This window comes from Danio rerio, chromosome 10 (assembly GCF_049306965.1).
Source record: "Danio rerio strain Tuebingen ecotype United States chromosome 10, GRCz12tu, whole genome shotgun sequence".
NCBI classification, from domain to species: domain Eukaryota; kingdom Metazoa; phylum Chordata; class Actinopteri; order Cypriniformes; family Danionidae; genus Danio; species Danio rerio.
Window position 1 is genome coordinate 17,138,552 of NC_133185.1, and position 25,600 is coordinate 17,164,151.

The 25,600-nt window shown below is 37.2% G+C and overlaps 1 protein-coding gene across 7 annotated transcripts in view; it reads right to left on the bottom strand.

The window, feature by feature from the left end:
- Positions 1-11,842: 11,842 nt before the first annotated feature.
- Positions 11,843-25,600, bottom strand: part of smad2 (SMAD family member 2) — a 59,029-nt gene continuing 45,271 nt past the window's right edge. For 5 of the 7 annotated variants that reach the window (XM_073913512.1, XM_073913511.1, XM_073913513.1 and 2 more), the window contains 3 exons: positions 19,727-19,864; positions 19,493-19,637; positions 13,639-14,020 (listed from right to left, as the gene is read on the bottom strand). In XM_073913512.1, coding sequence (XP_073769613.1) covers positions 13,897-14,020; positions 19,493-19,637; positions 19,727-19,864 — 407 coding nt within the window. In that variant the 3' untranslated portion in view covers positions 13,639-13,896. Of the gene's footprint in view, positions 14,021-19,492; positions 19,638-19,726; positions 19,865-25,600 lie in introns of all 7 variants that reach the window. The other 2 variants (NM_131366.3, NM_001290015.1) reach the window with 1 other exon arrangement.

The following is a 25,600-nucleotide window of genomic DNA, read 5'->3' on the forward strand; positions in this document are numbered from 1 at the left end:
TGTGGCTACCCCAGATAAATAAAGAGACTAAGCCGAAAATAAAATAAATGAATGAATGAATGAATAACAAAGCAAAAGGTTGTGCATTTCTTCCTTGGAGAGACATGATACTCTAACCATGGCTTAATCTTCTTGCATGGCATTTTTCATCATTGCAAAAAACTCTTGGCAACATGCTTTAGCAAATCTTTCTTCTCAGTTCATAACATACTTGTAAGTTAAGTTATCAAAGGCATAGCAATAGGACAGGCAATGAAGGCCTACTGTGGGGGACCACTAGAAATTGGATTGCAGGAAATATATTTTAAAGTTGTAGGTGGTGACTTTCTTGCTTCTGGAACATTAGAAAGGCGGGTGTATAAAGTGCGAATTCTGATGGTTGGAATATTGTATGTCAATGCACTTGTCACAAGTAAGTTTATGTGAAAATCATTTAAAACAAACACAAATTCAAGCCGACTTAATCAGGAATCAGGAGCATGCAAGCTCGGTTTGCTCTCACACAGTATAAGCTGACTATACAAGCATCAAGATTTTTCACACTGTTGCAAAAAATGCATGCAAGCTTGTGTAACAGAGATATAAATCAATAAATAAAAATGAAATAAATTATTAAAAAACTAAATATCGCACCATGTACCCCTGCCTTAATCCTGCTGAATTTATCTTCAACCATAAAATCAAAAACATCTGCACTCCCTGATCAAAGTTTCTTCAGGATTACTTGAAGCAGGTTTGGAAGTGCAGTCTAGAAGCAGGTAACAGGATACAAGTTACTCTTACTTGGCATAGCACTTTTTGTCATCTGTGCTCATGTGCACTTTTAATGAAAAGACACTTTTGACAAATGATGATTGTCCTTGTAGTTGTAACAAAAAAGGCCATTGTGTCATTAGATTGTTGCATTTGGCAAGCACTCTTACTTAAGAGGAATAGCTAAACACTCATATGGCCAATAAAATGTACTTAAGAATTTTCTAAATAACACACCGTACCTAAACAATGGCTAGAGATACTCGTTTTAAGGTCATACAGATTAGTGTGTTGCCCTATTATCACTATTCGGCTCACATTAAGGTTCTAGAGCAGGGGTGCCCAATCCTGTTTTTAGAGATCTACCTTCCTGCAGACTTTAGCACCAACCCTAATCAAACCCAACCATACATACTCAAGAGTTCACACTTGTTTGGCATGCTGTCCCGGGAGAGATCACTGAGCTCAGAAGATCTTTGAGAAGATCTCGCTCCCGTTTAATCAGGAGAGACGGGAGTCTGAGCTCAGGTAGGTCTCGAGTGCTCCCCCCAATTTGTTCGCTCTGCCTATTCCTTGTTTATTAGGAAGTGAACCGCCAACTATCCCACAATATGACTATGCGGTGAATGCTCAGTACAGAAACACTTGCATACTGTGTCAATTTGGTTTATTTGATTCATTTATACTGAATGTCTTTGGACTGTGGGAGGAAACCTGAGTACCCCGGGGGATTCCAAGCGAGCACAGGAAGAACATGTGAACCCCACACAGATATGCCAACTGGCCCAGCCAGGAATAGAAAAAGTGACCTTCTTGCTGTAAGCCTAATCACTGAGCTACTGTGCCACCCTGTCCTGGAATAATCTAGGAAAAAGGGGGAGGAGTAGGTGTGGATGGGGGGCAAAGATGACTAAGGTAAGAAAATGTATAGTTATGTGTGTTTGGATTCATCTGATTGATAAATCATATGATAGCTAATGCGGGACCAGCCGTGGTCAACCATAAGCACATTATCCTCTCGAAATTAGTTTATGAATAAACTTCACAAATAGGATCTGAAGGAGCACTTGGTAATTAAAGATAGGTGCGAACAAGATTGCAGCTGAACTCTGCAGGAAGGTAGATCTCTAGGAACAGGACTGGGCACCCCTGTTGTAGAGTGTCTAAGAGGTTTATGTACTGTAAATCTTGTGGTTATTTACTTTGGGCTGTTTATTTCTGTTAATTCAAAATCTGCCTCATCAGGGCATCTTAAAACTGTAGTTCTAAAAGTGATCAACTGTTTCCTCAAAAAAACACACTTAGACTACATCCGTCCTGTTGTTTAACTGCTATCCCTCAGCCCATGTTTATTCAGGATACTTAAGTCAGAGAGAGCTTTTTAAATGTAAGGTGAATGGAGAAGCGTAAATACTTTGGCCGTGGTCACAACTACTGCATTATGCATTTTGCGGGAACTAAACAGAGGCGCTGCGGTCAAGCCACAGAACAGCCCGAGCACTTCACTCTGATCTGACGCATTACCTATTCACCACAGCGAGACTGCCTGTTTGTGTGCATTAGGGCTTCAGCAGTCTCAGTTATATGATATTAGATGGAGTGGGTGCTGTAGAGCATATGGTGTGTGCGTGTATCCCATGCACACAGATTTCAGTCTTGACTTAGATCCCTCCGCCCCACTCCAACATCAAGAAGTCAAACTAAAGACAAACAAAAGAAAAAAGGGACTCATGCGTAAAGAACTCAAGAACGATAGTGTGCCAACGTCAGACTTGATCAACAGATGACTGATCATATTGAGCGGCGCCCATCCTTCATGAGCCCATTGTTTGATGACAGAATGGAGAGTTGCCCCTGTGCATCCATTTCCCACAAGCCCCTCTCAATCCCTCTCCCCACCCTCCTCCTCTTCTTCTCCCCCGGGGCAGGAGCATCAATAACGCACACGGCCGGTTGGTCGAGGGTAGAGAACAGGGCCGCCGTGAACCCCCGAGGCCTTCACTACGCACCCCCAACATTACAGCCTGGCCATCCGTCATCACCTCGACCCCGCCTGGGGTCAACGCCACCCTCTGACCAGCCAGAGGATGGGACCATCCAGGGGTCTGGCTACTGGTTCATATCACTCATATATCATACATCACAGATTTGTTGTACTCAGTATGTCCATATGATGCATGTCAGATTTGGTGCAAATGACACATTGGTGGTGGAAGAACTATTAATAGCAAAAAATAAAATGCTCAAAGATCTGTCATGATGACAGATCATGAATGTTCACCAAAAACAAAAACGGGTACGCAAAATGTTCTAAATCATTTCATTTTTTTCCCTGGAACCTATTAAAACACTATGTAATAATATTTGGTGTCAGTAGCTTTCAACAATTCTAATATTGCATATGATGAATTGTGATTCAAGCACAGTGAGCAAAGCCAAATGGAGCCAAATGCGAAGGAACGTTAATGTCCCCTCTCGCCATAGTTTTTCATTACGTTCTGGGTGTCAATGTCAGGCTTGATGAGTACTGCTGTACTGCTAATTGAACGTAATGACCTTTGGTCGCTTGCCAAAGGCTGCCAAGTCCTTGTGGGGAAAAATCAGGTCGCCCCCACTTCAGTTCTGAGGACTTTGTTGCCCAGGACACGCAGTCTGAGATCTTGTCTAGAAAAAAAAAATGCTCAGTAAAGTTGGGGAATATCCATAAGTTTTATTAACATGTAGAAGTTAAAACATTTGTCTACAACACATGTATCAGGAGGGCTGGAGGTCTGCAGTTTAGTTTCAACCCTAATTAAACACACCTGATCAAACTGATTGAGTACTTCAGGCTTGATTGAAACCAACAAGTTGGTGTTAAAGCAGGGTTTGAACTAAACTGTGCAGGGCTGCGGCCCTCGATGAACCGAGTTTGACACCCCTGCTCTACAAGAAGTCCAGGGTAATCAATACATTTCTAGTTGGTTTGTTTATTGTGTCCTAAAATTACCCAGCCAGTCCACTGCCACTTTTAATCAAGATCAATATCACATATGATCAGCTTAACAAAAGAAGACTGCTCGCATGTTTTTCAAGCAAAATTGTCGGTGCACTGAAGTCAAACGGCATTTTGTCCAAGGCTTACCATATGCAAACATCACACCTACAGAGAATGTTTGCAATTAACAAGAACATGTTGTCTTAAATGAAAGGGTTTTAGGCTTTAATGAACTTGAAGAAAAGCCCTTGATAGTGATTCTATTAGCATGCATTACTGCTGTCTTCACTAAGAAGATTAACTTAGCCACGGTCGGTACGTATATTGTCAAGTGTATCTTCTTTATTATGAATAAAAGACGGAGAATGGAATTGATTAGCGGAACACAGAAGAGTACACACTCAAGACAAAAGTAGAAAGGCCAGCACATGGCTGTTGTTCAAAATGGATAAGCTAGTCGCACAAAAGGGCCATTTCCAGGACAAGGTACAGCAGACATCGGACTGACAGCAGCCCCTGCTTCTAACTGCTCCAAATGTAATGGGAGGCTCCTCCAACACCTGAGACCATCGCACAATTTTAAGGCCTCCATTTCTGCCACCAAACCTCTTCCCACACTCGCTTTTCTTTCATCTTTGACAAAGCCCCGCTATTTGGTGAGGAGACATCTCTTCCACAACCAACAGAGAGAAAGAGAGAGGACACAGAATTAAACAAACAAACACAAAGCTCTGTGAAGCAATGCTTAATAGAGTCGCACATGGCTCTCCTTTTCATCTTCTCAATAGCAGTTCAGGAAGGATCAACACTCGAGAGCAAGTCCTCTCCCGCTTCCTCTCTCAGGGGCCTTGTATCAGTCGCCACTTCACAAGGGAACGAACTTTCTTGTTCTGACACACTTTTTAATTAGATTGTCCACCACACGATCATTTCCCCGAGCCACAGTGAGGTCAGGAGAAGGTTCTACATGAAAATGTGCGCTACGAATAACACTACTGAACAATTGGTAATTCAACAGAGTAGCCAATAAGAAAAAATCCCTTGTCATGTACTCGCTTTGTTGGTCCAAACCTGGATGATTTTCTTCAGGTTTTTTTTTTTTTCTTCTAATAACAAATTTCTTACTTGTTGATGTTCTTCATTTATTATTTGATCACATCTGAACACCTAAAATTCTTTGATTCTGCAGAAGTTAAATCACTTTGACATCCTCAAATTTAGGCCTGATGCAAAATTAAGTCTTACCAATGGCATTTTAGAAGTCGATAAAGATCATTGATGCCCCAAATAATCCCAAGGCTTCAGACGTCATAAAGACTTTCAGAAAACTGACGGTGATTACAGTAAAAACCCCCAAGTTGTCTATGCTACTCACTGACTAAACAGCACTTTGACAAAACTGACCTTGAAATATGCAACGGAAATCAATTTGAAATCAATGCTGGAGTAACAACAGGCCTTAAGATTCAGCCAAGCTGACTTTTTGTCTGAGTCAAGCATAGATTTTGGAGGGAGGAGGTGCCTTTGTATATTTAAGGATTAGCAACTCCCCCTTCCCTTAACTGAACTCCTTAGTTATTAATTTTACTGTTAAATACCCAAAGAAAAGCACTTTTAAGCAGCACTCATTAATACGCCTCTCCTCCATATAGCACAGCTAGGTGAGAACCGTCACTGTGGCTAATTATTACCTTCATATGCAAATGCCGTTAGTCATGCTTAAAGTGTACTTTTTCTTATTTAATTAATTAAAACAATCATCTATGAACTTTAAATTAGTCTGGTGTAAAATAATCTCTTTTTATCGTTTAATAATTAGCAGGCAGTAAAGCGGCTGTATTAATTGCATTTAGGCTTCCGCCCCAGGAGATGCACAGAGAGGAACGGATCTCTGCTTCCTGAAATAGCGAATTCCCATGAACAGAGGAGCTGAGAAGGAGAGTGAGAGAGGGGAAAAAAAAGAATGAGAATAAACTCTTTTCTGCGTTCTTTCTTTAAATTACCCCTGGGAATCAGAGACAACCCTTAATTAGCCTAGCGCCGTGGTAAAATTGATTGAAATGCAGCACATCAATTATTAAGCGTAACAGTTTTTTTATAACTCTCCCCAGCTTCTCTTTGGGTGGGAGTGGGGTACGGCAAATCGCTTGGGTGTTACCTCTGAAAACAGACTGCAAATAAGAGGACTTTCGTTCAGATCTTTACAACCCCACGGTATCTCTTACATGCAGATCCGTACATCGAAACTTAAGTATCATTGTTACTCCTCATGGCTTGTCTCCTTTGTTCTGCTGTGATGTTTACATGGGATCGGAATCTATGATGCATACTTTTATGCATTTAGTGTTTTAAACAAGCTATCGGGACTATGCATTAGTCCTCTTAAAATCTTATCTTTAGCACATGTGAAGCAATCATCTCTGATCACTTTTAAATGAAAGGCATGTCAAATGCATCCTCGTCCAAGCAAGACCACATTTGCTCATATGCAACTTGACCCCTGAGGTCAAACTATCACTGTCAGTCAAATGACCTCCCTCCTATCTGAAGTGTCACCATGTTTAGGTTAAGACAAGGTCATTGGTTCTCTTTCTTTGTGACATTGTCAATGTGGGTTTACTTGTCTTCTCTCAAAGTCACCTAAACGGCAAGTACCCGGTAATAAGAAGCTGGCACTTCTAATTACTTCTGTGATTACCAAAACAGAGCTGTTAGTTAAGCCCATCTCACTGGCAAATAAAAGTGTTCATTACTGGAACTGTATTAATCGGTTAAAACAGTAATAATCTGTATAATTGCTTTAATTACCCTGTCAATAAGAGAGCAACACAAATTCACAGCTTGGCTGTTAGCCCACCTGGGTCATTTCCTTTAGAACTGCTGCCAGCTGCTGGTAACAATGTGCATGACAGAGGTACATTAAGGTGAGATGTCTTACCATAATCAGAGTTAAAATTCTGCCAATTGTTTAGGGTGCTATCCAACCAAAAAATAGGAGCGGAATTGAACAAGCATTTGAATAGTCTATTGGACAGCTACCAATTTACTTTCCCAGAACTTGTGCAGTTCAAGGGCACCATATATTCTCTTAAACTGGTTGAATAAATCAGACAGAATTGTAATTTCTGGGTAAATTTTCCATTTGACCACTCTATCACCCCTTCATTCTAAGGTCTCTCGGGGGTCACTTCTCCGAAGACTATCTGACCCCTTCGATGTCCTGTATATCTTGGTCATTGTCAGTGCTTACCATGGCTGGAAAAACTCATTTGAGGCTAATTAATTCTTTGCAGGGCCCTTGTGCTCCAGTTACCGCTGCAGACCTTTGCCAGAGTATCAGGAATAAGACTTCAGAAGACATCCAACACTTCACACTGGACAAGTCAGAGGGCAGTACACAAAAGAATCCGTAGAGCGCATTGTAAAAGAGTCAGGGTCAAGTATAGGTTAGGGTGATGTTTTAATTAGCTGGCCATAACTTATACATGATTGCTCTTTCCCTATGGCCAAATTTAACAATAGGTCTACTCTTGAGTGATTCATGCAAAATAGCACAAGATGGTGGAGGTATTGTGAGGGTCGGTAAGGTATTATATGCAAAGAAATCTCACAGTTAACCAATCATGTGAATGAAGAGACCCAAGAAGGCTCAGAGCGGCTGGCCCAAGAATGGAAAACAGTCTCATACTTACATTATGGATAGAGGTTAAGTGAAAAATGGCCTTCCTGTATCTCGAATAGCAAAACAGCGCAAACAACAGCAAGATCCTGGATTTAATTTCAAGGGAATGAATGACACGTTATAGTGTTGTCAGGCTTTCCATAGGTATTGAACCCATGACATTGGCTTGCATTGACATGGACAAATACCAAAAAGGAAAACATTAAGATGCTTACATTTTTGATAGTTAGACCTAATTGTTTAACCTTGAATACCTAGATCTTGCAGCTTAATCATAAGATAATGGTACTAATAGGGAATCAAACCCACAACCTTACCATTGTCTGATTTTCCTTTCCAAGGTTGCAACAAATAAAATCAGAGTTATGCTGACATTATGGATCAGGGGTCACCAAACATGGACTGGTGCCTGCAGAGTTTACTTCAACTTGCCTCAACACACCTGCCTAGAAGTTTCAATGTACTCAGTAAAAAAGTTTGTTTAGGGTCGGCGCTAAACTCTGCATGACCCTGGCCCCTCCAGGTTAAACTTAACACAAAGCCAGCTGAACTCTGCATGGAAGTGACCATGGGTTCGATTAACTGGAAAAGCATATATGATAAAACATATACCTTGAACACACAGAAACTCAGGATCATAAGAGTCTGCCAAATGCAAAAATGTAAAATAAACGACCTCCATTGTTTCAATACTACATTGACTGCATCCTCCAATTGTATGCCTATTCAAATCAAACAAGTTGCAAACCCAATAGGCCTATTCAGAAGACATTTCCAGTAAGTCAGTTTGTAAATAAATATACATTTTTGGGAAATGTTTTTCTGGTGCACATTAATGAGCCGCCAGGGTTTACACCGTGAAATGCTGCCAAACCAGATGCAACTTCAAGACCGAATGCTACATAAATTATGAACTATTACGGTGAAACTTGGAGAAACCACTTAGTGCCTATCCTGACTATGAAGAGGGGTTTTAACAGGAGAGAAATGATTAACGAATGCTGTGATACATCTCAGAGCTTTTAGCAACTTGATTGGATCTATGTGGTCCTGCCTAACATCAAGGCCCCCATAGACCCAACCATCGGTAAGGACGTTGATTCAGAGTGAGATGGCTTAAACACTTTCGCTAGAGATATTAGAGAAATTTATCACTTTTTCCAGTGGATATACATATTAGCAGTTATAGGTCTTTGTGTTTTATATTAAAACCTGCTTCTGAAAGGCCAGTGACTTATAACATTTACTGAAATACACTGCGTTCAGGTGTTTTATTAGAGTTAGGAGCTGAACGATGGAGAGCAGTAGCACTTCGAAAAAAAGATCAAACAACCTTACTTAACATCATTATGTAGTTAAATGAAGCAAACAAGAGCATACCAACAGATGTTTGATGGGCAGTTGAACTGTCAACATATGCACAAGCATTCTTTATTGAAGCTCTGGCACCCCCTGGTGGTCAAAGAAAGAAAACATGTTTCAATGACTAATACAGGAGTGCCAGGGGGGTTGGTGAGTTTAGTCCTGTAGAGTCAAGGCCCTGTTAAACATACCCGAACAAGCTAAACAAGGTCTAAGGGTTATTACAAAACTAGGCTGCATCCAATATCAGAAAAAAAAAAAAAGTTAGGAGCTGAACAATGGAGAGCAGTTGCACTTCGAAAAGAAGATCAAACAACCTTACTTAACATCATTATGTACTTAAATGAAGCAAACAAGAGCATACCACCAGATGTTTGATGGGCAGCTGAACTGTCAACACATGCACAAGCATTCTTTATTAAAGCTCTGGCACCCTCTGGTGGTCAAAGAAAGAACACATGTTTTAATGACTAATACAGGAGTGCCAGGGGGGTTGGTGAGTTTAGTCCTGGAGAGTCAAGGCCCTCTTAAACATACCCGAACAAGCTAAACTAGGTCTAAGGGTTATTACAAAACTAGGCTGCATCCAACATCAGAATAAAACCAACCAAACACAGAAGCTTGTTCAAATCTAGAGTATTCATAAGGGTAGGCAAAATGTACCTGGATGCCACTAATAGATCCTATTGACATCCCATGATGCCAGTGAAAAGAATATAAGAATAGCATACGCCTGGTACTGGTAAGTCACATGCAAATGTCAAATATGGTATGTCCAGATTACATTCAAACACTATTATATTAATTAGAACATATTTTTAAGGGGTCACTAATTAATTACTCCCGCAAGATGGCATGCAATTTTGGCTGGAGCCTTAGTCTAGGTAAGGGTGTTCAATCCTGCTCCTGTAGGGCTAATGTCTTGCTGATTTTGCCTCTCACCCAGTACCAAAACCCTGTCTTGGAAGTCTTCAGACCCTGATTAACTGGTTATTGTGCACTTAATTCATCTTGAAGATAAACCCTGCAGAACAGTGGAGCAGATCTAGGCACCAGAGCTATAGAATATGAATGGCTGAATGAATCCACCCATTTAGTCTATTCCAGAGGTGTACAATCCTACAGAGTTTCACTCCAACCCTAAAATAAAAAAACAGAATCTAGCTAATTAAAATCTTCAAGAATACTTGGAACTTCCAGGGAGGTATGGTATGTTTGTGCTAAACCCTGCACTCCACAAGCAGTTTTAAACAACCCTGATGTATGCTAAAAGATAAATCTTAAAGATGTTGAAAATGTACCTCTAACAACCACAAACATGTCATACAATGAAAGTTTACAGTTCTGTACATCACATATCCACATTTCACAATGTGTACTGTACAATGTAGTTAGGTTAATTGTTAATATACACACTCGCACATAAAAATAAATCCTTGTTTGGGCTATAAATGATCATTCAGCATATTTAAACACAGAAATCTGGACCCACATTTGATGCTTGTAAAACAAATGTTAAAATATAAACTCTTATAAAAATGAAGACTGACCCACACAGGCTCGTACCCAGGGAGTCAGGGGGGACATTCGTTATCCCTTACTGACAAACGTCCAGAATTTGTCCTATACAAACATAAGCTCATTTGTCCTATTTTGACTGCTATGCCATCATAAATTGTGAAAATAAGTAATCGAAAAAGAGAAGCAGAATCCTTTTATTAGTTATTGCTTCGGTGTGACTTCAAACATTTAGTTTTGGCCAATGCAAACAATTACTTTTCATAAGTCATCATCCAGCTGTGCAAGAAAACAAAATCCGTCATAAGTGATGTCATCTGTTACTACTGACCTACTTTACTGTTGTTAAATATACTAAATATTTTACAAGTAACTTGTACTGTAAATCTTGGAGCTTATTCTTGAAACAAAAAAAAAACAAAAAAATGACTAGTAAAAAGGTGTGAAGCACCAAAAGCAGCCCATATTAAAATTAATTTGAAAACTATTTTGCTATTGTTGTTATCCATGAACTTTCAAATATACCTTTTTTTTTTTTTTTTTACAATAGAGTCTAGAAAAATTCTGAAGATCTACATTATTATGTTTTTTTCTAATGATATATGTTGTAATAAAGTTGTATTTAAAAAAAATATCTTCAATAAATTTTCATTTAAAATCATAGTTCTCAAAATCAATTCCTGGAAGGCACTGCACAGTTGTTCTGTAACCCAATCAAACATGGCTGATCCAAAAATAAGTAAATAAATAAATAAATAGACAAATAAATAAATAAAAACACAAATACAAATTCAAAAATCAACCGTGATTAGATGCATCAGCTGTGTTTGATTAGTGTCGGAGGACAACTGTGCAGAGGTGCAGCCCTCGAGGAATTGAGTTTAAAATCAATGTTCTCAATCATCAAAAAGTGTGGTCATGATGACCACCTGACAAGCTAATCCAGCTAAAAATAGTGATGTCAATAATGACTAAATGTCAATGAAATCATTTAAATCTCCAAAATAATTGGACCACTTTTTAAGAAAAAAAGAACCAACCCTTTCACAACACTGGCTATAGGCCTGCAACATTAGAGGCATAATTTTCACAACATGCCATTTTGCCCCACTAAATGGTCTTATTAATGTACTTTTAGTATAGTGGTCTGAAAAAAAGCATATATAATTTGAATTAATTTATCCATTAAAGCCGGTTTTCAAGAAATCCCAAGAAATCAGAAGAAATTACCCAAGAAATCAGAATTGCAAGATTTTATATAAGAAGACAATACTGAGACTTTTCCATAATTTTTTTTTCATCCTCAACTGACTAAGTTTGGGGTTTACAATTACGCACGAGTTTGTTTCCCAGAATTTACACTCAAATATAGAGTTTACATCGATTTAAAAATGGCAAGATTCAAAACAAGCAATTTCAAGAAAAGCCCACAAAATAAAAATGACTTTTTATTATTCCATGGTGGAGACAAGCTTTCACGAGAAACCCACATACACACCATTTTGATAGGATTTGTACAAAACAAGAAAAAAAAGAGAGAAAGACAGGCATTAACATGAGAATTAAAACTTTTATTAGTGTATTTATGAAGTCTGCATATGCAACACGCCTGAAAAGCTTATCGCCTGAAGTTCACGTCCTACCAATACATCTCTCTAATGGTAAAACAAGCTCACCAACTGTTAAATGCTTTGCAAAAAAAAAAGGAGAAAAAAATAACAGAAAAAAAAGTAAAATAAAATTATATATACACATTTATATGCATATATGTCTGGTCCACTTTCAGTTCTATTTGGTTTTCTTTCCACACTCAGTCAAAAAAATAATAATAATAATGGCAAACAGAATGTTCCCAGTGTCTTATTGGCCACTTATCGGCTTTAAAAATGGGCCACAACATCTTTGTCAGCTTTTTTTTTTCTAGATGCACTTAAAGTACAATCGCAAGAGTAGTAAAGATGGATGAAGGAAAATACGGAGACAAAGGTGGAAAGAAGGGAATGAATATTTGCAACGCCTGGTCACTGCCACAACAAGTAAAGAATAACAGACAGCTATATCACAGTCATTAGTAAAAGTTGTACAACGAGCACGCACACTAAAGTTGCACAGTTCTCCCTGTAAAAGCAACCTGTTTGGAAGTCTTTTTTTCGATTTTTTTTTCCCCAATTGCAAACAAATAAAACCCGCAATGTTACCGTAGGCTGAATTTCCCATTTTGGTAACTGTACTTTTAAGGGGAGGTAGGTTATACAGTATTGTGAACGAAGCAACTTAAAAAAGAAAATCAGATGCATTTCAGAGGGATCGAGATCAGGGCGAAACGGTAACCGTGAAAAAAGCGGAGGAAGAGGAGCAAAAAGATATTTGCGCTTATAAAAATTTCATGCTAAATAATGATTTTCGTATGATAGGACATTTCATTATGAAGCCATGTTCCTTTAAAAAGAGGGCATGATCTAAAAAAATATTCAATTCTAATAAAAAGGAAGAGAGCTTTAAAGATCTTAAATATATTTATATATAAAAATACATGAAAATACAAAAAGTAGCTAAAAGAAAGATAAAGGGAAAAACAATCTTGTAATTGTGTGAAGGATAACCTAGTTTATTAACACTTAAAGCTTAAATACTTGGATTTGTTTGTTTATTATATTTTGTTGAAAGATTTGTATTGCGCGAGACAATAAGAAATTTCGTTCATCCTTAAAAGCCACTTTCTGAGGAAGCCAGACTCCGAAAACACTCCACGGCTAGCGGAGATTTCACCCAGTGAATAAATAGCTAATTCCGAAGGATCGAATTAAACGTTTCTCGTTAAACATTCCTATCAGTTCGAATAAAAGAAGCATGTCTTACAGCAGCATACCTCAAATCAAAGGCAACATTCTTTTATTTATTTATATATATATATATATATATATATATATATATATATATATATATATATATATATATATATATATATATATAGTGGTTTGGGGGAAGAAATGGTTCAAAATAAAAAATAAAGCAAAATAAAAAGTGTCTTTTGGCATTGCTGAAGAAAATTGAAAACCATGATTAAGTCTTACCGCGTCAATCTACACAATTATAACGTGTATAAAATAAAAAAAAGAACGTAACTTTTTGCCAGAAAAAGTAACCTCCTTGAACGAGCGGATTGGGAGCACCGGCGTCGTTCGTATCCGAGTATTTACTTCATCGGGGTGGGGGGGAGAAAGCCTTACTGCTACACGTGTGTGTGAAGTCATGTACTGCCTTCTTGAACTTCCACACAACATACGCACCTTCCCTCCTTCTCGAAAACCGTAAAAATCAAATAAAAACCAATATACATTTCAAATTCTACTACTAATACATTTAATATTGAGGGTTTATGAAAGAAAACAAGAGAGAATCAAAGGTGCATGAAGCTGATGAGACAGCAAGTGCTGCGTTCGGGTCCGAACATCAGTGTCGAGAGGATAGAGAAGAGGATAGAAGAAAGGCTCACGAGTACTATGAAAGAGAAAGGAGCGAGGGGGGCATCGTAAGTCTGTTGTTCTTCGAGTTGTCGCTTGATGTGATTGTTTTGGGGTGGGCAGAGTACAGAGAGCTGGGTTTAGGACATACTGGAGCAGCGTACGGAGGGAGAGCCCATCTGGGTCAGAACCTTGTCCAGCCACTGGAGGGGCCCGTTCAGATGCAGCTCGATCCAGCAGGGGGTGCTCGTCACTGTCTGCCGTCTGCAAAAACAAATACAACAAGAGTCAGAGGTTGCATTACGGTTTCTGACGAGGTCCTTTCCACACTAGTATTTTCAAGCACCCTTTTTTCTTCACACGATTTTGAGGCAAATTTATGGCACATATGCCTCACATTATGGGTCACTCATGCTGCGCAACAGTAAAGGTCTTTGCACACTGCAGTCAGAAATTTTTGTATGCATTTTTCGTATTCATATCTGAAAAATTCGTCAAATACAAAAACCTTGCACACTGAGTACGATGCATATTAATTCAACTCCGAAAAAAACACAAAAGATTTCAGAGCCAATTCAAGCAGCGATGCCTTGTTCTCCTCTATTCTCCAAAGTACAAAAAGAAAGAGGAATAAGCCACATATTGTGTTCATCCAATACTACATAGAGAGGAAGGAGAGTTATTCTCCTTTTCAAAGAGCTGCTCTGGATTAATCCAAAATGCTAAGTCTATTTCAGGAAATCAGTGGCATTTTGATACATTGCTTGTGATACTTTACACATTTACGTACATAAGCGAAACCAAAACAGAGACTGGCAGAACCTACAGACATTATAATAGATGGTGGCCGCGTTGACAGAGCAAAGGATTGAATTTCCACAATTTGTACATGGGCAGTACGTAACTGGACAGACATGCACCAAACAACAGCAGTGGAGAGGTAAATCCAGCATAGGGACTCTCAACTGTCCGCCACATTCTGTCTTATATTATCCCCTTTATTTGTGGCTGAAATGACAGCATCTTGTATTTTCCCTTTTACTTGAATGGTAGCTCTAAACCAAGTGTGACGCGCCTGCTTTTAAGCGATGCTCCTAGCCGTTAGATCTCCCCCTGGGGGCTGGCTGCAGTTCAAGTCATAAAGCCCGCCTTCTCCGTGTTAATGAATGAGACTTGAGCCCAAATAAAAAATTAAGTTACATTTGTAATAAAACTTCCCGAAAAATTATTATAGTCAATTTGTCAAGGCACTGGTTATCAGGCTGATATAGGTGCAGATCTTCCTTTGATGTAAATGGTATGCATTTAGCCAGTAATTTAATCCTATAAAAACACTGAGTGTCATCATTATTGACAGTTATGATTGACATCTTCTAAGCAGACCGTCAGAGCTTCGGAAGGAGACTGAAGTGTTATTATTCGATACCGGTTTTATTTTACCAAGATAAAATGAGAGAGGATCTGAGGGATCACTGTTTATTCGGTAATGTGAGGGTTTTATTAGGCTTTATTATTAGTTTGCTGATGCCTAGCAATGATGAGGAAATTACAGGTGATTGTTATCAAGCAGTAATTCTTTTTATGAGTCTGAAATAATTATTAGCAAGACAAAACTACTGTTTTCCTATGTCCACATTAAAGGACGTTTCTGACATGGAGTTTGAGCATGTTATTGAGTTAATCCACTGAGTTTTAAATACACCATTTACCATTAGCTTTTTATTTGAAAATTCCTACTAAACATTAAAATAAAAGGTAAAAAATATTTTTGGCAGATATTAAGGCATGGAATAAACCAAATGAAAAGGCAAAAAATGCTAAACAATATACAAGCGATGTTTCAGCAGCTGATAGGCCTATATCATATAAACATCAGTTAATTGTATAATACTGCCAGGTTTATTGTGCAAATTATTTTATATAGTGCAGGGATGGGATGTGTTAAACATCCTGTTGGTATTTAGAAATCTTGCTGTGTTTATCTTTTAAATGCACCATATTTCCCGCATGTTAAATAGTAATTTATGGTTTGCATATTTTGGGTCCTGTTGATTGCCAATAATAAAAAAAAAAAAACTTTCTAAAATGTGCGTGTTGTTTATATGTTTTTGTTATTGTTTATACAAGTGATTTTTCTATCCCTTTGAAGACCAACAATAAACACCAACAATCCGTTATAAGAGCAATATTTTTTGTGCTAATTTAGGCTAAAGTGTATAAAAGATTATCGGGCAGTCCAATATTTATATTGACGTACAAGTATTTGGTTGGAAGCTTGATTCCTCAGCTTCGCCTCCGGCTCGTCGTCAATATTTTTTTTTAGATTTTTTCACGTCTACATTTTTTTTTTTACATTTTTTTTTACAGTCATTGCTCTGAACTGTCAAAACACTTCTCAAATAATTTTTTCGATGCAAAAAACAAAAACAAAAAATAAATTAAAACAAATAATAATAATAAAAAAACTCTCTGATTAGCCGCATTTCCACTGTCGGGCAAGAGCGAGCCAGGACTTTTATTGGGCCAGGCCAGGCCCATCGCCTAGGAAGTTGAGCAGTGATGCCGAAATCACATCGCTTTTCCACTGTCGGGCTAGTAGCGTCACAACAAACCCCGCCCCCAGAACATCCCCTGAATCAAACGTCACACAACCTGCCCACTTCAGCGAGAATCAGGCAGATAAAGCACACCATCACGAGAGCATTAAAATGAAAGACAACCGAAAGAAATGACACGTTACTGTACAGCAGTACATGATATGTCTATACGCACGGAACATCTGGACTGCTGGTCTCACCAGCACAGGGAGCGAGCCATCCATAATACAATACGACAGAAATTCTCAATTAATAACTCGGCAGAAAATGTATTTTGTAACATCCTCATTTAGATAGACGCTGTCAAACATTCCGCCCAAATGCTCCGGAGAGCCCTGAAACATATGACTTTTTTCTTATAGGCTATATGACACTTAATAGGTGAATATGTTCATAGGTAATAGGTGACACTTAATTCCCCTTTATTTAAAGATGTTGCATATTATTATGTGATCTTAAGGAAAGTGTTCAGTATTTCAGCACATAAGAGCAAGTAATAAAATATAGCCTATATATCGTTGCGATCAGCAGCTTTTCACTAATAAAGCTCTTCATGTATTTAAAATTTAATTTTTAAATTTTCCCTCATCATATAAAAACAAACACTTGTTTGAGGACGCAGAAAACATTTTGTATTTGCAGTTTTCCCCCGATGCATTTGAAAAAAGCGACGCTGCGCAGATTGGAAAAAAAGGTTGCTTCTACTTTCGATCACCCAAAAATGCTCTGTTTGCCTGATTTAAACAATATCATCATATCCAAACACTTTATAAATAATATTTCAAACCTCCTCGGTGTTTATTGTTTTTAGAAAATATCTAAAATCGTTTTTAAGATGGGCCTTTGTAAAATGAAAGTTTAATATGACTTTAAAACAGTTTGATTTATGTATTGTATATACCTAAACTGTTATAGCTAGCATTTGTTTGTTTTATATTGGTTTATTAATTTATTGCAATTTTGTTACATCTGATATTTGTAATTCTTTAAATTATTTCAATATACCTTAGGCTATTTTATAAAGATATGACTATTGTTTTGAGCCTACAAAAGTGGACACGAAATTTGTTAAGTTGTATGTATTTCTTTTGTATTCATATTGTGTATCATCTCCAAGAAAAAATGAAAGGAAAAAAAGCTGCTCGCGGCATTAACAGAGCTGTGAGGGGAGCGCTCTTTTGCTTGGTCTCACATTCACATACAGGCATCTAAACGTGCACAAACACACCTTTTAAACTTGCCAAAAACTCTCAAAAACCTTTACTGTCTGCTGTGTCTTTAATATGGTGTAAAGATTATTATTCGTTATTGAAACATCAAGAAGGACGCAGCAAAGAATGTCATTTATAAATGAAAACTTTATTATTTTATGCAAAAACCTTGAATTTAAATGGGAAACTTAAGGGCGATCATAAGCAAAAGTACCCCTAGCCTATAAGGATAGATGTTTTCTTTCCCTTATTTATTTATTTGTTTGTTTGGCGCATGTACTCCTGTGCGATCAGAAAACTAGTGTCTGCTTCTCCTTTCACTCCGCCCCGAAGCCTCAGCTGGCCCTCTTTGGCGGGCCGTAAAAGGCCGGCTGCTGGCCCCGAGAAAACCCCTCTCCGATTAGGCCTCAGAAGTGACAGTGGAAACGCAACTTGCCTTGGCTCACTCGCTTTAGGAGTGATATAGCCTTGACAGTGCGTTAAAGTGATGGTCTTATTTACAGTATTCTTATTTAGCAACACTTTTTTAAAAGAGAGTTTTTAGGCTGTATTTTGTCAATTTCACTTTTTTGCACAGTTCAATTATAATTAGTTTTATGTAGATGACAAGTTCGGAGAACAGTATTGCTTTCATTTGTAATTAAAACTCTTGCAAGTTGTAACAATTAATTTTTATTTTCATCTGATTTATGCAAAAAAAAAAAAATCTTTGGAGTTTGTTTATTATTTGTAGCCAACCAATTATAAAATATAATATAAAAAAAATCTTTGAAAAGTTTTTAACTGTTATGAGCATTGAATATCAAACTTAAAGTTAGACAATAATTTCACATTAGAAGTGGATTAACTTGCAGATTCACATCTGTCCAGTAGGGGCTGCTATATGAACACGCATAGCAAAGTCAGTTCAACACTTAAATTAAACAGACATGATGTTTATCTAAAAATTTGCAATTATGTGTATGATTAAATTTGATCGTTGGAAATATATAGCAAAGGTATTACCACTTGCAAAAATACTGATTCCAGTGAATAAATGACACAACAACTTATTTCTTCTGAATACAGTAACAATCTATTAAGAGCAGATGTATGAAATATACATTCAAATTATCTGTAAAAGTTTAGTTTTACTTAAGGCATTTCAATATTACTTTAGAAATTGTGAATTCTGATCTCAACAATGCAATTTGAGACCTAATAAGAGTTATTTTTACAAAATACAATATCAAATGTACTGATAGACGCATAAACTCATTCACACCATTTATTTATTTAGTTTTTTTTGCAAATGGTTTCCATCCACTTATTTTATTTTGGGATTTAGCATAGAAATTCGTAAACGGAAATGTCAAGACGCGCATACATTTTGAAAATACAGAGTAGAAATATCTTTATATGAGAAAAAAAAATACTTGATACAAACAGATTAACTGAATAAATTCCAGCAAGTGCATCAAAAAAGTCTTTGTTTTAACAAATCATGCGACACAAACTAGGCTTGATGGAATGGCATTAAATGAACAAACCAGCAGTCTGACAACATTGCATAACATCCTAATTGCTTTGTTCATTCTAAAACACATTAGATAAAGTCTGTCAAAGTGGTTTGGTGTTATTGCCTTGCAAAACCATATTGAGTGGCTGTGCTCTTAAAGGCCATCTTATACCTCCAAAGCCAAAAAGTGTTGATCGTGTTTAGTTTTGATCTTTTGAGGTCATTTTGTAGTCATGCATTACATAACAAAAATGCCTGCAGTGCCTCTCTCTTTTTGTTTTGATATTTAGCTCCAGTTTATAAAGTGTTCTCTTTGACTTATCGGATATTAACGGTGCTTTATCTGCAAATGTTTTAAGCACTATTTCAGTTTTGCATAAATCTAATTGGCATTTTTAGATAAACCCATAGCTAGAGAGGCAGTTCTCACCTGTACTCTGCTCCCCAGCCTTTGACAAAACTCATGCGAATGGTGCACATCCTGGTCAACTGATAAACAGCCTCGAACCCCTGGTTCACCGACTGAGCCAGCAATGCTGCAAACTCCTGGTTGTTGAAGATCTTCAGGTTACAGCCTAAGGGAGAAGATTTCAACACATCATAAAAGAACTGATGTGATCTCAATCTTCCAAAGAATGAGACTAGTGACATACAAACGTCTTACCTGGGGGGATTTTACAGACTGTTGCAGGATGCCAGCCATACCTCTGATTACAGTTCGGGCTCTGAACAAAGATGGCGCTATCGCTAAGACATTCAGCAAACACTTCCCCACCAATATAATACAGCCTGACTCCTCGTCCTGATTCAAAACAAACAGCCAGCAAAAATGAATATATTAAAATTACAGTATAATCAAATGCAAAAATTCAAGTTTGGTGCGGTGACCAAATTTCTTCAAATGACCAGTCCGCACTCAATTTATTAAATAAACATCAGGAGAAAAGAAAAACCAACCTTTTGGGCTAAATGATTGTTTTTACCATTTAATAAATGATTGAGTGCATATCTTCTTTGCTACTTGTTATTAAAAGTAAAGTTTGATTTGATTTTATTTGACAATTTTACCAAAAATAGTTAGACTAATTCATACATATTTTAAAAACTGTCGAGGATAAAATACACAAAAAAGCCACAGGCTTATCTCCATTGTTGTCCTCGATATACTTAAAAAAATGGACGAGCAAATCATAAATGGAGTGCAAACATCAACAGCTCAGCAACTCGGCACAACAAGAAAACTTCAACTTTAAAACAACCACTTTTTAATTTCCCTTCTAAAAACACTCTCCATTTGAATCTCTTTAAAAATGGTAGGCAAAATATTCCAAGCAGCAGAGCTCGTACACAAAGAATTTCTACCTGATTCACTCTTGAATCTATATGGGTAAATATCCCTGCTGCGTGCTCTAGTAGAATGACTGTGCACCTCACTGACTAAAACATAATAATAAAGAAAATATTTTGGGACCGTTTTCTTTAAAATCTTAAAAACCATCACTAATTTTAAAAACTTTACCCTCTTCTCAACTTTTAAAAAATTACTTTGACTATGTTCCTTATTTAAATGTGTAAGTGAGGGGACTTTCATAATAATTCTACACAACTTATTTTGGGCTGTCTGCAATTTATTTTTCATCTTTTTAGAACTACCGCTGTACCAAAAAGCTGCAGCATAGTCAAAGTATGGCTGCACTAATGCACTAACTAAAATTGAGTTTGGGTATCTTGTAGCACTGCCTGTCTTGCTAAAAACTTTATTCTAGAACAAATTTTTGAATGGACTATAACAGCCATCTTTTCACCAGTCAAATTCCTATCTGAAAAGCAACCTAAGTATTTCACTATCTGTTTTGGAGTAATAATTTGATCCCCTACTTTTATCTTTGCCCCGACACATTTTCTTAATTTCGCAGCTGAACCAAATAAAATAAATTCAGTTTTACCCAAATGTAAAGACAATTTATTAAGACAAAACCATTCAGAGACTTCCTCAATTTGTTTACTTATTTCGTTTTCAATAAATTCACTCCTCTCATGAGACACAATTATAGCCGTTCACTCAAATTAAAACAAGAAATTTTCATGTATTACATTATTCTGATTCCTGTAGCGATATGTGAGCTCATGTTAGCAAGCGTGTTATGCACTTTTGCAAAAAAGAAACCCTACTAAAACATAACTTGACACCAAAAGAATTCAGAGTAATGAAAAATGATGAATGCAAATATTATCCGTGTAGGTTGGAAAGCATTGTAGGTTAAAAACCATGAGGCAGGGCATTTTCTTACAGCTCATATAAATTATGGAATGCATTCAGGCAATTATTAGAAATCTCGTTTCACTGGATTGTTTTAAGAAGCTTCTTTCTTTTTGAAAAGCATTTAATTTATGATTATCACTGTAATATTTATGCAGTCTGTAATCTTTTTGCTTCTTTAATGCCATATTGTGGTGTGACTTTTGGGTTGCTACTGGGATTTTATGCAAGCTTGTAATTCTGGCTTGGGTTGTACTTTGTTGTTGTTATACATCTTGTAGTGCTTTGAGTTAAAGAACAATGCATCAAATATTTTATTATAAAATGTTAGAGTTGTTGTTATTAATAATGCTGACCTCCATAAAGGGCTAAAAAATATTGGAAAAATATGATATTGTGATTTTATTTTTCTGAGATAAATATTGCAATATGAATACAGTTTCAATAGCTCTATTTGACAGTTTTCTGGAGAGTCTAACAGCATTCAGGCTTAGAAATGTAATAATCAAAATGAAAAAAAAAAAATTTTCTCGCTGTCGCGTTTCTGGCCCAAATATTAAAAACTATTGTAGTTTTCACCATCAGAAGAAAGTAGTGAAAATTAAGAGTTTTTTTTTATTGTTTTAAGGAAATTATCTGCTATTGGGTAAGTGAAATAATCTTGTTTTCACTTTTGAAATGTAGATATTTAGACTAGAAACAAGACAAAAAATATAAAATGAAATGTTTTTTTTGCATAGATCATATAAATTCCATATAAATACAGTGATTAAATACAATTCTGTAGCTTCTGGTCAATTATAATTCAGACTGGACATTGCATATCTTTGTGATGTGACCATTGCGGATGTACACATTGCGATATCGATGCTTAAATTGTGCAGCCCTACCTCGATAGTATTTTTTTGTTCCTACTATAAATGTAAATGGCAATAAACTCTAAAGAAAATAAATTCAATGTTTAACCACGTGAGTAAATGAGTAGGAAATTATTATTAGTTTAAGTTTTTCTTGAATATCAGCAAGACGGCAAATGTGACGTTGATCATGAACGCTTAATATTGTTAATAGTTAACAGTTAATATTGTTACATCTTAATGTCTTTTTCCTGCTAGACATTTTTTTTAACGAAATTAACTTTAGTCACCTAAACTTACATCAATAAAACAGACAAAAACTATTAAGTTAAGCCTTATTCCAAAATGGATTAATTGATTTTCTCAAAATTCTACACACAATAGCCCAGAACGTGAAAAAAAAGTTTTCGAAATGGTTGCAAATTTTATTAAAAAAAAAAAAAAAAAAATTTCACATGTACTTAAGTATTCACAACCTTTGCTCAATACTTTGATTTTTGCACCTTTGGCAGCAATTACAGCTTCAAGTCTTTTTGAATATGATGCCACAAGCTTGGCACACCTGTCTTTGAGAATTTTTGCCCATTCCTCTTTGCAGTACTTCTCACTCAGGCTCTACCAGGTTGAATGGGAAGCGACTGTGTACAGTCATTTTTAGATCATAACAGAGATGTTCAATAGGATTTAGGTCTGGGCTCTGGCTGGTGCACTCAAGGACATTCACAGAATTGTTGTGAAGCCACTCCATATATATTTTGGCAGTGTGCTTTGGGTCATTGTCCTGCTCGAAGATGAACCGTCGCCCCAGTCTAAAGTCAAGAGCATTCTGTAGCAGGTTTTTATTCAGGATGTCTCTGTACATTGTTGATTTCATCTTTCCCTCTATCCTGACTAGTCTTCCAGTTCCTGCTGCTGAAAAACATCCCCACAGCATGATGCTGCCACCACCATGCTTCACTGTAGGGATGGTGTTAGCCTGGTGATGAGCGGTGCCTGGTTTTCTCCAACTGTTACACCTGGCATTCACTCCAAAGAGTTCAATTTTAGTCTCAGAGCAAAGAATTTTGTTTCTGATGGTCTGAGAGTCCTTCAGACGCCTTTTGGCAATTTCCAGGCGGGGAGTGGCATCCATATGGCCACTCTACCATACAGGCCTGATTAGTGGATTGCTGCACAGATGGTTTTCCTTCTTTAAGGTTTTTCTCTCTCCACAAAAGAATGCTGGAGCTCAGACAGAATGACCATCAGGTTATTGATCACCTCCCTGACTAAGGTCCTTCTCCCCTGGTCACTCAGGAAGAGTCCTGGTGGTTCCAAACATCTTTCACTTACGGATGAGAGAGGCCACTGTGCTCAGAGCAGCAAAATATTTTCTGTAACCTTCCCCAGCCTTGTGACAATTCTGTCTCAGAGATCTAAAGACAATTTCTTTGTCTTCATGCTTTGTTAATGCTTTGACATGCACGGTCAACCCTAGGACCTTATATAGACAGGTGTATGCCTTTTCAAATCATGTTTAATCAACTTCATTTACAACAGGTGAACTCTGATCATTCTTGAGATGTTTCAGCAGCCTCAGTGGAAACAAAATGTAGCTGAGCTCAATTTGCAGATTCACGGCAAAGGCTGTGAATGCTTATGTACATGTGATTTTTTAGGCTTCGTTTTTGTGTGTAGAATTGAGGAAATAAATGAATGTTATCCATATAGAATAAGGCTGTAATATAAAGTGCTGTGAATACTTTCCGGAAGCACTGTATATTGTTAAAACCGGTTTAACCCATTACAGGAAGGTAAAGTAATAAAAACATTTGTTGTCAGGATTTTTGATATATAATTTTAAAGCTGTTGGGTCAATTTTATTTTTCTACAAAAGAAAAAAAAAAAAAAACACTAACATTAATAAAAGGAATAGTTTAACCAAGAATGAAAGTTTACAAACCATTTTCTCAAAGTGGTTCAAAACCTTAAGGAGTTTCTTTCTGTTAAACGCAAGAGGAGTTCTTCTGAAAAATGTTGGAAACCTTAGAGATTAGCTATGTTTCCATCCACCTATTTTTATGCGCATTTGCATATGCGCATACATTTTTTTAACTTTTAAACTTTTTATAACTTTTTATTCGATAAGAAAAGATGCACACAAAGTACGATGGAATCACTTTTACCGCACAAACTCTGGCACGCGCATTAAAAAAGGTCATGCAATTTTGTTATAAGAAAAATTTGTGTGAATGGATAAACCAGCAGGCTGAGCACATTATAAAACATCGGAAACATTGTTTTGGTCATTCCAAAAAGCATTACCGTTTAAGTACTAGTATTATTATATTATCATTGATCTCCAGAATCAAGAGTGTCTGAGCTCCGCATCTGACACCTTCAAACACCACCGTGTGTTCACTGCGTGTCAGGCTTGCCTTCTGAGGCGCAAGTCATTTATTAGATGAAGAAAAGATTGATGCAGATTCTCCTCCTGCAGCAAATTCAGCTTTTATAGTTGATAATTGGCACCAGTTAATCAGGAAATGACTATTTTGTTCGCTTTGACTCGTTGGATGGAAATGCTGCTTTATTCGCACATCTTTTATGCGATAATCCGGTTTGGCACATAGTTAATTCACATTTTTGGATGGAAACATAGTTACAGTTATCCATAGAACAAAAAACAAAAATGCTATGGTAGATTTGATTTCCAACATTCTTTAAAATAACTTCTTTTTTTTTTTTTTTTAAACAAAAAACTCAAAACAGGCTTGGAACAAGTGGATAGTGAGTAAATGACAGAACTTTCATTTTCATCCCTTTAATAGCAATTTGTCATTTGTGGGTCACCTCTCCCTTTAAACCAGGGGTGTAAAACTCTGTGCAGGGCTGCGGCCCTCAGGGAACTAAGCTGCGGTCACACTACAGTTTGTGTGCGAAATTCTGTCTTATGGCGCTGCGAAAAGGGGCGGGATTAAACAAGATTATTAGACATTAAAAAAAGCAAGGGATTACTCCGTACTTTAAATTTCTGTCCAGAGAGGTCATGTTTTGCTCCTTCAAGCAGTCAAGTGATGCGATTTCGCAGGACAGAGATCACCAAGCTTGAATAACTCAATTTGGTATGTTTAATTAGGGTTAAAGCTAAACTGTGGCCCTCCAGGAACTGAGTTTGACACCAGTGCTTAAAACCCAAATTATACTTCACCTTATTGTGTGTCTGTCATCACATGTGTACAGTCTGACAACTCAATGAGGCCTTTTGAAGCCAAACTAGTAGCCCGAGCAAGAAAAGACAACATCATTACCTTTAATCTACCGCCTCAGGAAATGGTTTGGGCGTGTTCACAACACTGAAGAAAGAACAACGGTTTTAAAATCTCTTCTCAGATTCAGAGCGTTTTGTTTATGTCATTATCTCTCAGGAATCTTGTGCCCG